This window comes from Trichosurus vulpecula, chromosome 3, assembly GCF_011100635.1.
Source record: "Trichosurus vulpecula isolate mTriVul1 chromosome 3, mTriVul1.pri, whole genome shotgun sequence".
NCBI classification, from domain to species: Eukaryota; Metazoa; Chordata; class Mammalia; order Diprotodontia; family Phalangeridae; genus Trichosurus; species Trichosurus vulpecula.
This window is the reverse complement of record NC_050575.1, coordinates 181,339,274-181,352,731: the sequence shown is the minus strand read 5'-3', so window position 1 is coordinate 181,352,731 and position 13,458 is coordinate 181,339,274. Positions and strand designations below refer to the sequence as shown.

The window sequence follows — 13,458 nt, the reverse complement described above, 5'->3', positions numbered from 1 at the left end:
CCATAGGTCTGGGTTGCTAAGAGGAGGCGGGCGAGCGTGCGCCCACAGGTCGCGACTGCTGAGCGTGGGTGCAAACGAGTACTGGGGAAAAACGCTTCTGCGCGTGGTGCAGGACGGCCGGAGGTCTGGAAAGCGGCTTTGTACGTCACGTCACGCCACGCCACGCCACGCTACGCCGGACGGCTGGACCACGGAAAGGCCCACGTGCAGTTGCTCCCGGGGGCCCCGGTTTCCTTGAGACCAGGACTGAGATGAGGGAGAGGGGGGAGGGAAGCAGGTGATTTGGGGCGAGGTGACATGGGAAGGTCTTCTGGCCTTTGCCAGCGGGTGTAGTTTCTGCCCAATTTACAGGAAAAAAACAGCTACAAAAAAAACCCAAATCCCAACCCGACAGCAATAGCAACAGCATCATTCCAGCCTCTGATTTAAGATCACATTTGGAAAGTTTAGGGTTCCTACCTCGTAGCCTCGTTCTTGGGAAAGCCCAACGCCTTCCTCTGCCCTCCCACCCTCCCTCAGCGGAGAAGCAGTTGCTTCTCCCGTTTCTTTGTTTAGCGGCAGAGCAAAGTTTTCATACCTGACCCCCGCCCCCCCCCCAAAAAAAATTAGTTGACGTCTCGGAGGGAAGACACATTTGGCATGTATGTCCCTAAGTGCGGCATATGAAATTAAGTCTGTATTTTGTGGAGAGAGAGCATTGGTCTCATAGTCAAGTCCTGGAAGACTCATTACTTAATACTGCTTTCCTTTTGTAAATTTCTCTTTCTACTCTTTGTCAAAGAAATTCAAATCTTTTGGATCTAATTTTCATCTGTCATATATTTCCTTTTCTCTGGCTTCCTTCAAGTCCCAGCTAAAATTGTGCCTTCTGCAGGAAAGCTTTCCAGATCACTTTTAATTCTGATGCCTTCCCTCTGTTGATAGTTTCCAATTTAACACCTATACACCTTGTTTATACGTAGTTGTTGGGGTTTGTGTGCGCGTGCGCGCCCTTGTGTCCGTGTCCCTAGAGCTTAATACAGTGCCTGGCACATAGTAGGCACAATATTTATTGACTGACTGACTGGCTTCATTTCCTCTTTCATACTACTTAAGAGCTTACAGCATTAATTTTATTGTGCTTATGCACATCCATACAAGGTTTCAAAATGGCAATATAAAAGTATTTTATTCCAGTCTGAGGGTAACAAAATTAATAATGGTAACTTGTTCCTAGATTTTATGAAATATTTTTTCGACTTTATAAGCACTTCATTTTGACCACAATAATTGTGACATTTCTGTAGAGATTCCTTTTGAATTTCCAAGCACAAAACTAGTATGATTACGTGGTGGGGGCGTTGAGTAGATTTTTTTTAAAAGGGTATGGTAGGTAAAATAAGTTTAGGAACCTCTGGACTAGATGACCTCTAAGATCATTCTAGCCCTAAGTCTATGACCCTGTAATACTGTCCAAAAACTATATATGCTCTATGGTTAGTTAATTTTGTTTCATCTCTGAAGTCTTCAATGTGGATACTCTTCACTGATGCCGATTACCACCCATCCACAGCCCTTCATTTTGCTCAACTCTTCTTTATGTCCTCTTATAAAATCTCCACAGGATATCCACCTAATGTACAGGGAGGCTATCTGTGATTCTCTTGACATACTAATAGAGACTGTGTACTCTCCTTCAATTTATCCTTTGCTCATGCCAGACGACCAGTCCAAATTTTTTTGGTTCATACGTCTAATAACCTTTTATGTTGCTTCCACTCTGTAATTCCCATTTGGTAGTGTATTATAGCCTCTTTGTGTCCACCATGTACCTTTCCATTACCCTAAAAGGTGACTGTCAACATTAATCCTTTAGTGATTGGAACCTTCATACCTCACAGTTGTTCATCAAGATGTATATGTTAAAAAGATGAGGGAGAAAATTGGGATCATTGGAAGTATGTATAATATTCAGCTTTTTCTCTCCTATTTATTTCTGGACTTAGCTCATTGTCCATTTATGGTGTCTGTTCAACACAGACACACACACACAGTCTAATTTTGTGGGTTATTCAACTGGTATAATCTAAACAAGACGTACTCTGTATAAACAAGTAGTGTCCCTTGCTAGAGCCTTGAGGTCGTTTGGCACAGTGGAAAGATTACTGGATTTAGTCAGAGATGAGTTCAAATTTTGTCTCTGCACTTGTTACCTGTATGACTTTAGGTAAGTTATTTTACCTTGGTAGAGCTCAATTCCCTCATATGTAAAATAAAAGTTATTATACTATGTATTCTCTGAGGTCCCTCCTAACCATAGATCTATGATCCTAAACTTGTGGATTTCTTTTATGAGAACCACAATGTCACTAAATGGAATCAACTCTAAAATGCACTTCATTTGTAATTTTTTGTGGTAAATAAAATGGAATTCAGCATATGTTGAACACATCCTGAAAAAATTAACATAAAAATGGAGAAAACCTGATTTAAATACTTGCTACACTAGATTTCTTTAAACTGAAACATCTTCTATCATGCAAAGACACTTGCTATGAACCAGGGGCTGTGACTTAAGTACTGTTACTATCAAATCAGCTTAGTGACAATATAAAAAACAATTTAAATTTGATAGTTGCTATGATGTTGATTCTGTGAAAGGATTTAGAAACATTAGAGCAGCAATTGACCCAACTTCAATCTCTTAACTGCTGTTTGGTGCCTTCCTTACCATCTCACAAATTTGTGCTTAGCACAGGTAGAAGAATAGACTTCTTCCCTTGTTCAAGTTCCAGTTAGCCATTGGTACTAGAGAAAAGTGGGAAATTGATTGATACTTCTTTACAAATGAACAACTCTTCTGTTCCATGCATGCATACTTTTACATACTCCTAATTATTTGGGGGATATTCTTGTTACAAAATTCTTGTAGTTAGCCCATCTTCCTGCTTCAGGTTTCAACTCTAACCTTCAGTACCTCCTAAACAATGTTGATTTTCATCATGTCACAATTCTGTTGAAAATCTTACAATTCCTAAGTGATACTACCCTGTATCAAGGCATCTGCCTAGCTTTTATGGTTTTCTACTCTCCTTAGCCAATTTTGTTGTGCATTATTCTAATGGCAAATGCTCTAGATCTCATCAGTCAACAAGCATGTAACAAGCAAACATGGAAATACAAGATACACACATGAAAAGATACATACAATGTAAATGGGAGGTAATCTTAGATGGAAGAGAGGGAACAGGAAAAAAGGGTGTGCATGTGTGTGTGTGTGATTTGAGTCTTGAAGGAAAATGGAGAGCCTAGGAGGCTAAAGTGAAGAGGGAGAGCATTCCAGGTAAGGCAGACAGGCCTCACAAAGGCAGAGTTGGAAGGTGGAGGGTGGTGTGTGAGAAGCAGCAAGGAGACCAGTGTAACTGGACTGCAGAGTACACAAAAGGAAATAAAGTTTAAGATTAGAAAGAGGTGTGAAGGGCTTTAAATGCTAAACACAAAATTTGCTATTTGATACTAGAAGGAAGAGAGTTGCTCAGAGTCTATTGGAGAGTTGGGGTGGGGGGAATATGACATGGTCACACAGCTTTTGGAAAATCACTGACAGCTAAGGGGAGGATGGTTTGGACTGGAGTTAGACAGAAAAGGTGGTGGATGAAGCAGTTTTCAGAGGAAGAAATCCAAGCTATCAATAGTTCTATGAAAAACGCCCCAAATCACTAAGAAATGCAAATCAGAGCAATTGTGAAGTTCCACATCCCACCCATCAAACTGGCAAAGTTGATCAAATAGGCTGTGGTTCACTGTTGGAACTTGGTCTAGACACTCAGAGTTAATTTCCAATATGCTAGAAAGCAATTTGGAACTATGCTCTCAAAGTTATTAAACTACCCTTACCCTTTAACCCAGTGATACAACTACTAGGTCTGTACCCTAAATAGATCAGAGGAGAAGAACCCATATGTACATAATTATTTGTAACTATCTGTATGTGGAACCATCAGTTATAGCAAATGGAGAAGTTCTGAGTATTGTGGATAAATCCATTTACCTTGGCAGTATACTTTCCAGGGATGTACACATTGGTAATGAGGTTGATGCATGCATTGCCAGAGCTAGCTCAGTGCTTGGAAGCCTCTGAAGGAGTGTCAGAGAGAAAAGGTATTAGACTGCCTACCAAACTGAAAGTCCTCAGGGCCATTGTGCTGACCTCGTTGTATGCCTGTGAAACTTGGACAGTATACCAGTACCATGCCAGGAAACTGAATCACTTCCATTTGAATTGTCTTAGGAAGATTCTGAAGATCATCTGGCAGGATAAGGCACCAGATACTGAGGTGTCTTCTTGAACTAAACTACTAAGCATTCAAACTCTACTGCAAAGTAGAGAGAACATGCCAAAGGCCCACTTGCCTAAGACTTTTACAGAGAACTCATACCTGGCAAGTGATACGAGGACACTCTCAAGGTCTCTCTGAAGAACCTGGGATTGAATGACATGGGGGATGCTGGCAAAAGACCACCCAGCGTGGTATACCTGTATCAAAGAAGGTGCTGTGCTCTCTTAGCGTAACAGAATTGCAGTAGCTCAAAAGAAACTGGAGATGCACAAATTTAGAGAATCCACCCCAAATGTTCATAGGGACTATTTGTGCTCAACCAGTGGTAGCGTATTCTGAGCTCATATTGATTTGACCAGCCACAGTCAGACACACTGCAACTTGACTGTTACATAGTGATGTCATTTTGGTCTTCTTTGAGAACAAATGACAACTAACTATAAGTTGTTCTCCTCCCCCACCCCGCCCCAAGGCAAATAACTAGAAACCAATGAGGTAGCTATCATTTGGCTGAACAAATTATGGTATGTGAATGTAATGGAATCCTATTATGTTGTAAGAAAGGTTAAGGGACAGCCTCTAAGAAACCTAGGAATACTTGTAGGTACTGATGCCTATCTAAATGAGAACAATTTATACAATACCAACATTGTAAAGACGAGTGACTGAAAGATAATGCAACCACCAACCTCAGTTCCAGAGGATTCATGATGAAACGTTACCCACCTCCAGACTAAGAAGTGATAGAACCAGAGTGCTAATTAAGATATGTCTTTTTGGACATGATCCCCATCCCCTAAAAATACAAGATGCGATGAGGGCCTGAATGGAGAAAAGAGGTGTGATATGTGAGCTGTTTGGGAAGTAGAAATGATAAGACTTTACAAAAAACTGGATAGGTGGGGTGAAGTGAATGAGGAGCCGGGGATGAGCTTGGGAGACTGATGAACCCAACAGCCATTACTGCTTTACATACCTCCAATGTTTCTTTGCTTGTTTTACCTTTCCTGGAGGCCACCCATCCCATCTCCTGGTTCCCAGCCTAGTTCTAGGCTAGCCTCCTTTGTAAAGCCTTTTATGACTCTTTCTAGACCCATACTGATTCCTCCTTCCTTTTCCACTATTTTCTACTGCACAATTTAGCACAAAATGCTGATTTTCTGTGTGGATACATATATGCACATATATGTATATTTATGAAACACCATGCAGTTGGTCTCAAAATGTGATCCAAGGACCCCTGGTGGTACCCAAGACTTCTGCAGAGGCCCCCTAAGGTCAAAACTATTTTCATAATACTAAAGCATTTTATTTTTAATACAGTAAATATTAATACAACCCACATAAGCAAAGACTGAGAGAGAGGGGTCTTTTCAATGTTTTAAGATGGCAAAGGAACCAAGAGACCAAAAAACTTGCCAAAAGACCAACCTGGATTCAAGTCTTAACTCTGACATATACTGGCTATGACTGTGGGCTAGGAGCCTGAAACTTTGAATTGCAGGTGCTAGCCTATACTGAGTTTTCTCATCACTGAGTTCCCTATGCCAATGAAACCATAAATCCAGTCCTGTGAAATCACAATTACCCAAAATCCTTGTCATGTGCCATCTTGGCTTAATCTTACAAATTGCTGAGGGTCAATGTTCCTAATAATAAAACCATTTGAAATATATACACATTAGCTTAACCTAAATAGAAGTCACTTGATCTGCAGAGATTTTGACATAATAGCTGCTACATTTTTTAAAAAGGGGCCTTGTGTTCTCAGCTGGGTTTTGGAGGTGAAGATGTTTGATAAGAGGTATAATAGGCTTGTTTTTGGTTTCCTCTACTAAAGTTTAAGCTACTGAGATTGGGACTACATAGGTAGCTAAGACTACATTGTTTACCAGCTGCCAACATGAGCAAGTCATCACTAGTTTTCCCATCTGTAAAATGGAGAGAAAAGCACCTACCTCACAGGGTTGTTGTGAGGATCAAAATTTATTTGAATAAAGTGCTTTGCAAACCTTAAACTGCTATGTTAGTTATTACTACTGCTTACTTTCACATCCCATAGAAACTGGCATGCATCACTATCAAATGGGGTTAGACAAGATGGCCTCTGAGGTCCCTTCAAGCTCTAGATTTATGATCCTGTAAACCAAGCAAAAAATTGTGGAATAGAATGTTATTCTTCAAAGTCTGCTTAGACTCTACTAGTCCACTTTCCCGCCATAAAACGCCTATTATGCTGAACTTAAGCTTTGTTTAATGATTAAGGATCTTGTGAGTATAAGGTGTCTGGGGCTGGGAAATGTGGGTGTAGGAAACCATACAATTAAATCCTAGCCCTAGACATAGAAGAAACCTCCTAATACAGATGTACCAAGTGAGGCCCAGGAGGAGGGCTAAGTGACATGCTTAAGATAATAAGAACAAGAGGACAGGTCCTGTAATTCCAAAGTGAGTACTCTTTTCACCCAAGGCAGATTAAAATTTTAATTACATAGATTGGTGAGGTGAATTTGTACTCCCTCCTTTATTTGTAACTATGGAGTAAATTTTAGACTATTATGGGTGAGAGTTCGGATTAGTTAAATTCTAGATGAAACTTTTTGTTGTATAAGCTAATTCTACATACCAAAATTTTAATTGTGATTATATTCAAGTTAATTTGTCTTCTGAAGCACTCTTCTCTTAAATTTATGAAGGGTCCAGAAAATAAGATTCAATAAATTACTACATTTTACTGCAAATTTTTCTAGAAAAAGTGGTGATCAGGTAATAACAGATTCGTAAACGTTTTGTAGATGTTTATTCTACTTACAGTAACAAAAACCTATGAAGTTCCATGTTTTAATGTACAGTGATATACTTTGCAATATAAAATACAATTTACAGAATTTTCTATCAAGTAACCCTAAACAAACACACTTGATTTTTTTTTACATTTGTATATTTAAATTAGAAACATTTTAGTTTGCTTTAAAAAAAACTTACATCATATTAGATGTTTGAGCTTTACACCTATATGTAATTTAACATTCTAACTCTTGGTTTATAATACAAATCATCCAAATTACTAAGTTGCTGATGGCTTCAGAACTTAAAAATTTGTGCCTATATAAACTGTAAAATCTGTAGTGATGTATAGTAGAGTAATAGACTCCAAGAAGCAAATGATAATATTTTCTAATTTATATTTGCAAAAGTAGTTTATGAAAATATAAAAAATTATCAAAGTGTATTTGTACAGTCAAATAAATTAGCAAGGTTTTCTCTATTTCACACTTTAGTACTTGAAAATAGATGAGAAGCAGTATACTGTATTTCACAGTGAAAAGCTTTCTACTTAGTTTGCAGTACTTCAACTTATATCCACTTTTACTTTCATAAACTTTATGCAAATATTTTTTTCTATTTTCAGTGGTAAACTTTTAAATACACCATCCATATTGTAGATTGACAAAATATCAGCAGTTCTAAGCTAGGTACATTTTGCCTAGAGATTACTGAAAAACTGCTTAAATAGCACTATTCTACAAACAAAATGTTCCTGATTATTCAAACCAAAGAAACAGCTTAAAAGATGTTCTTAATTGGTTTATTTCTCTCACTTTTTGGCTTGTGTTTGTAGAATTTAAAGATTTTCCAATAAATGACATTTAAAAGCTTGACAATATTTCTACTTGGACACGTGGATGTTACTTTTATCAAAGATTTTTTAAATAGTTTTTATAAGGCAACATAGAAAAATCAGGGGAAAAAGTCAGATTTTTCTTTTTAGTTTGTTTCCTGGTTGAACACTATCCTTTTGCATCAAAAAGATAGTCATTAATATAAGCTTTGTATTTAACACTCCATTAATTACAAACTACTAATACTGTGTTCTTTCACAATCACTTCATAAATACATGCAGTCCACCTATAGTAAAATCAGCACAGGACAGAAATACATGACCCTCTTGTAAAGCACATACTGAGAAACCTATAAAAAAATTTTTTTTACGCAGAAATACTACATGTGAGATGTAAGTAAAGGTATGGCTCCTAAGGTCCAATGAAGTTCCCTTAAAAGTTTACAATACAGTCAAGTTATTGGAAAACATAACTTTTTAATCTGAAAAAAGCAATATGCTTTTAATAGACTTTTTCCCATTTTTGTATTAATTTTAAATGGAAATTTTAAGTTAAGTAAAAAAATCATTTCAGAATTGTAAAGATGTGAAATTTTGTAAGAAAACATATTGTACACAAAATTACAGTAAGTTGAAGTCCAGAATGGTTCCACTCCCATCTAATTTCATAGTAGTTTCAAAAACTATTTTACTTGAACACATTTTGTAAGGCTGGCTTTAAAAGGGATCTTTTGCAATGTTGAGTATATACAACCAAACCCCATGTAAAGTCTTCCCCCCCATATATGTGTACATATATATATGATATATATATATATATATACACACACACACGTCATAAGCATGGGGTGTAATAATTCTCATTTATGTTTGAATAGAAGTTGATGAACCTTCTGTTTCAGCTGACTTTTGAGCTTCTTTCTGTTCTTCTGGCTTTGAATCCCTACTACTCTCTTTACTTTTACTTCTGTCTTTACGGTCTTTTCCCCTCTCTCTCTCTCGGTCTTTTTCTCGGTCTCTGTCTCGTTCTCTGTCCCTTTCTCTTGTTCGATCTCGATCTCTGTCTCTGCTTCTTGATCTGTCCCGATCTCGTCTCCTGTCTCGGTCCCTTTCACGGTCCCTGTCTCTATTTCTGCTTCTCTCTCTGTTTCTGTCCCATTCTTTGTTTCTTTCTGATTCCCTATCCTTATCCCTATTTTGATTCCTCTCTTTATTTTTGTCCCAATCTCGATTAGAGTCTTTTTCTCTGTGTCTTTCCCAATCTCTGTTTCTATCCCAATCTCTTTCCCTGTCTCTACTCCAATTTCGGCCACGCTCCCTTTCCCAGGGTTTCCCGTGATCTCGGTCCCTTCGTCTATCTTCAAAACCTCTGCCTTGTCTGTTTTCTGAGAGCTGGGTTTCAGGTTCATCTGATGGCTTTTCTTTAGTGCTTCCTTCAAATCTTTCTCGCTGTCTCCCTTCAAAAGTCTGATTTCTATATTCATGACTTTTGCCATCTCGGAAATCAGATGCTGGCCATTGAGCATCTGATTCTGGGGCCTGTCCTGATACATTTGTTGGTAGAGAAGCAGATGGACCAGCTTCTTCCCATCTCTCCTTCCTGTGTTGTGGTGGATGGCTTGGAAGTTCAAGTAGTGGTCTTGGAGCAGGTTTCATACCCTGTGGAGATTGTCCTTGAAAGTGAAATCTTGAAGGGGGCTGTTCATTTTTTTCTGAAAATGGAGCAGATCCCCTTGGCCCAAATTGAAGGGGTGTTGGACCCCTCTGGTTTGCAAATCTTGGTGGTGAATTTACTCTCTGTTCTTCAAATTGCTGTGGTTGAATAACCCTTGGTCCTGGCATGAAGTTTGGTGCTGGGCCACGAGGACCTTCAAATTGGTTGGGATGTGGACCTCTAGGACCTTCAAACTGGTTGGGATGTGGACCCCGAGGACCTTCAAATTGGTTGGGATGGGGGCCTCGGGGACCTTCAAATTGATTGGGATGGGGACCCCGGGGTCCTTCAAACTGGTTGGGATGGGGACCCCGGGGTCCTTCAAACTGGTTTGGATGGGGACCCCGGGGTCCTTCAAACTGATTGGGATGAGGACCCCGGGGTCCTTCAAACTGATTGGGATGGGGGCCTCGGGGTCCTTCAAACTGATTGGGATGGGGACCCCGCGGTCCTTCAAACTGATTGGGATGGGGACCTCTTGGCCCCACAAAATGGCCAGGTGGTGGTCCCCTTTGACCTCCAAACTGAGCGGGAGGAGGGCCTCCTCGGGGTCCCTTAAACTGAGATATTAGAGGTCTTCTTTGTCCTCCAAATGGGAAAGGTGCTGGGCCTCTATTTCCCATAAACTGAGATTGTTCTGGCCCTTCAAATTGTGAGGGAGGGTTGGTCATCTCACTGTACTGGGATTCTTGGAATTCCCTTTTTTCCCCATGGGGATCCCTACGATCTTCAAACTGGGATGGTGCCACTCCTCTAGGCCCACCAAGATAAGAAGGTGAAGGACCTCTGGTGTCACCAAAAGGAGGTGGTCCATGTTGTCCAGAGAATAATGAAGGAATAGGTGCCTTCTGTCCCCCAAATCTGGTAGATGAGGGCCCTCTTTGTCCCTCTGTACTAGAATTATTTTCTTCTGGAAACTGAGGTGTTGGTCCCCTTGGTCCTGGAAAATTGGGTCCATGAGGTCCTGAAGCTGCTCCATAATTCCTTGATGTAGGTTCATTTTGTCCCTGAAACTGTGATTGAGGTGGGCCTCCTTTTTGCCCAGATAAAGGAAATGAAAGAACTCCTCTGTTATCATCGTGTTTGCATTGTGAACCTCTTTCTCCCTCATCCTGAGAGGCTGAAGAGTCATTTTTTTCTGCAAACTGAGGATTTCTTCTATCTTCATATTGGGATGAACTAAGAGATTTTTCCTGAGATGTAAATACTGTATTTGAGAAAGAACTGCTTGCTCCAGTTGGTGAATTAAAAGTCTGCCCATCATTCTGCACTGGGAAATTTGGTTGAAAAGATGTATTGGGAGGTGTTGGAAGGAGTACTTTTCGTAAAGGTTTAGAGGAAACTTCTGATACTGATGGATGTGCATTTTCTAAGTGATGTTTGGGTGCATTTTCCATATTTTCACCCTTATCATTTTGTCCATCCTGATCAACAGTAGTTTTTTCACTTGGAACCCACTTATCATTACTGTATACCAACTGAGTAGCTGGATTCAATTCTTTTTCTTCTTGTGGTGGTGTAGGCAATTGACCAATATTAACAGCTGCAGGAAGTTCTCTCATAGGTGTCCCACCATGTGAAGAATTAGATAGTGGCTTTAACGAATTTTCACTTTCATTATTTTCTGTAGCTATTCTTCTAGCCTGTCGTGGATCTCTACTTTGTCTTAGATCTGAACTTTGGCTTCCTGCATGAGTTAACTGACCTGATGTTGAAGATGAATCTGACTTCTCTGCAGTTTGTTGCTCTTGTTGAAATAATTCAGTCTTTGTCAAAGATGATTTTGGAGGTGGTGACATCAATGCATCTGACACTGAAAAGTGAGCCATTGAAACACCGACTGCAGCCCTTTGCTGCCTAAGTGCTTCTTCTTGTTCTTCTAGTTGCCTCTTCTGTTCCTCTATTTGCTTATTTAATTCTTCAAGCATTTTTTGTTGTTCTACTAAGGAAGAGGGAGCAGAGATATCAGTCACATATTCAGATGTCCTCTCTGTGGAATTTTTACTATCTGTGCACATTTTATTAGGTAAGTCATCAATAGTAACTTTAGCTTCTTCCAAAATAGTTTCATCTTCTGGGTCATAAGCCACATCTTCCCTCTCTGATACTTCAGAAGATTTTTCAAGGTCATACCGTTTTTCACTTTCAGTAATATGAGTTTCAAAAGCTTTCTCTGGATCGTATTCCTCTTCAGGATCATATGGTCTATCATCCTCTTCCTCCTCTAGAGTTTTATCTTTTGACATTTTGCCAAACTGCTGAACAATTGGATCTAATAAAGGAGTTGCTGGTACTCCTTCATCCACCATCATCTTAGACTCTTGGTTTAAAGTTGAAGTAAGTTCAGAGTCCTTAGCAGCTGAGTCATATGATTTCTTCTTCCCAAAAAGAGTTTGCAAGATGTGTTCTAAGGGTGAAGCTGTTTTTGAACTAGATGAGTTACCAGGGGAAGAAACTGTAGTTGTAATAGTTGCTGATGAAACTGATGAAGTTGTGGTGTTCGTAGTCCCTGTTTTAAGTGATGACAGTATTTTTAATACTGATGGTGATGCTGGTGGATCCGGGAGTGGTGGTGGTGGTGGTGGTGGTGGTGGAGGTGGTGGAGGTGGGGATCCAGGTGGTGTGGTACTGACACCAGTATCTGTAGAATAGATCTGATACTTTGACTGTTTCTTTTCAGATTGAGAAGATGTAACTCCTTTGGGATAGACTGACACCTCGATTTCTTCTTGTGTCTGAAGTTTGCTTCGTTTTTCTTCCGCCTTATCCAACTCTCCAGCATTCGAAGGTCTCTTTACTTTTTGACAGATTACTAATCCCAGTATTATATTTGGACGTGGTGACTCAAGACCTAGGGGAGAAAAGCACATGTTTTAAAATGCAGGAAAATGAGTTTTATTGTTTAACAATAATATCTTCTTGTAGAAAGCCTTAGTAGAATTTCTACCTATAAACTATTAGTGGAAACATGAAAAGTTCTATAATTTTACATTACAAAGCACTCTTCTTATTGTTGAATACTGGCAAAAGAAAAACTATTTTCAGAACCTGAAGGAAAGTAAATCACAGGAGTATTTTGGCACACAAAAAACTAGTCATCACAAGCTTCAAAAAGTTAACAATTCACATTAGGGTAAGAAAAGAGTCATAACCACAGAACATTTCCAATACTCAAGGGTCTACTTAAATTCATGCTTTGTCATGCCCTCAATATTTAAAAAAACAAACATTGATACAATAAAAGCAAAAATAATTTATATTTTAAAAAATCACATACAATGTCTTCTCAATCAGCTATATGGCATCTATTCATTGAGCAAAGGGAAAAAGCTTCCTCCAGCATAGAGTAACTTTCTTGGAACTACGCATTTGTATTATGAATTTTTCTAAACCAGGGCATAGCAATAATAGTAATAATAGTACTTTACATGTGCATAATACTTTTAAATTTACGAAGCACTTTATTTACTATGAAAAAATTTTCCATTTGTTTTCAATAATCTTTAAGCATTTAAAAAACTGGGTAATGGTGGGAAAATATGCAAAAAATGATTTCTGTTCCAGCGGGAAACAATAGCTTAACTCATTACTATATGAGAAAGTTGTTTTTTAAAAGTACACTGACAGCCAATTAGATAAGTATACATATAGAAAACATGCCATAGCGTATGTAGTGAGGTAAAAGTGTTTATTTCTTGAATTCAGTATTGACAAGATATTTTATATGCTCGAAGAAATATTCTTAATTTGGTGCTTTTCAGACTGCAAGTTGTAATTTCATAAGAGACTGGGATTGTCTTAA

At 39.0% G+C, this 13,458-nt stretch overlaps 1 protein-coding gene across 3 annotated transcripts in view; it reads right to left on the bottom strand.

Annotated features, from left to right (window-relative positions):
* Positions 1-7,117: 7,117 nt before the first annotated feature.
* Positions 7,118-13,458, bottom strand: part of DIDO1 (death inducer-obliterator 1) — a 60,790-nt gene continuing 54,449 nt past the window's right edge. For all 3 annotated transcript variants that reach the window (XM_036750378.1, XM_036750377.1, XM_036750379.1), the window contains exon 16: positions 7,118-12,507. In XM_036750378.1, the coding sequence (XP_036606273.1) occupies positions 8,807-12,507 (3,701 nt within the window). In that variant the 3' untranslated portion in view covers positions 7,118-8,806. The remainder of the gene's footprint in view (positions 12,508-13,458) is intronic.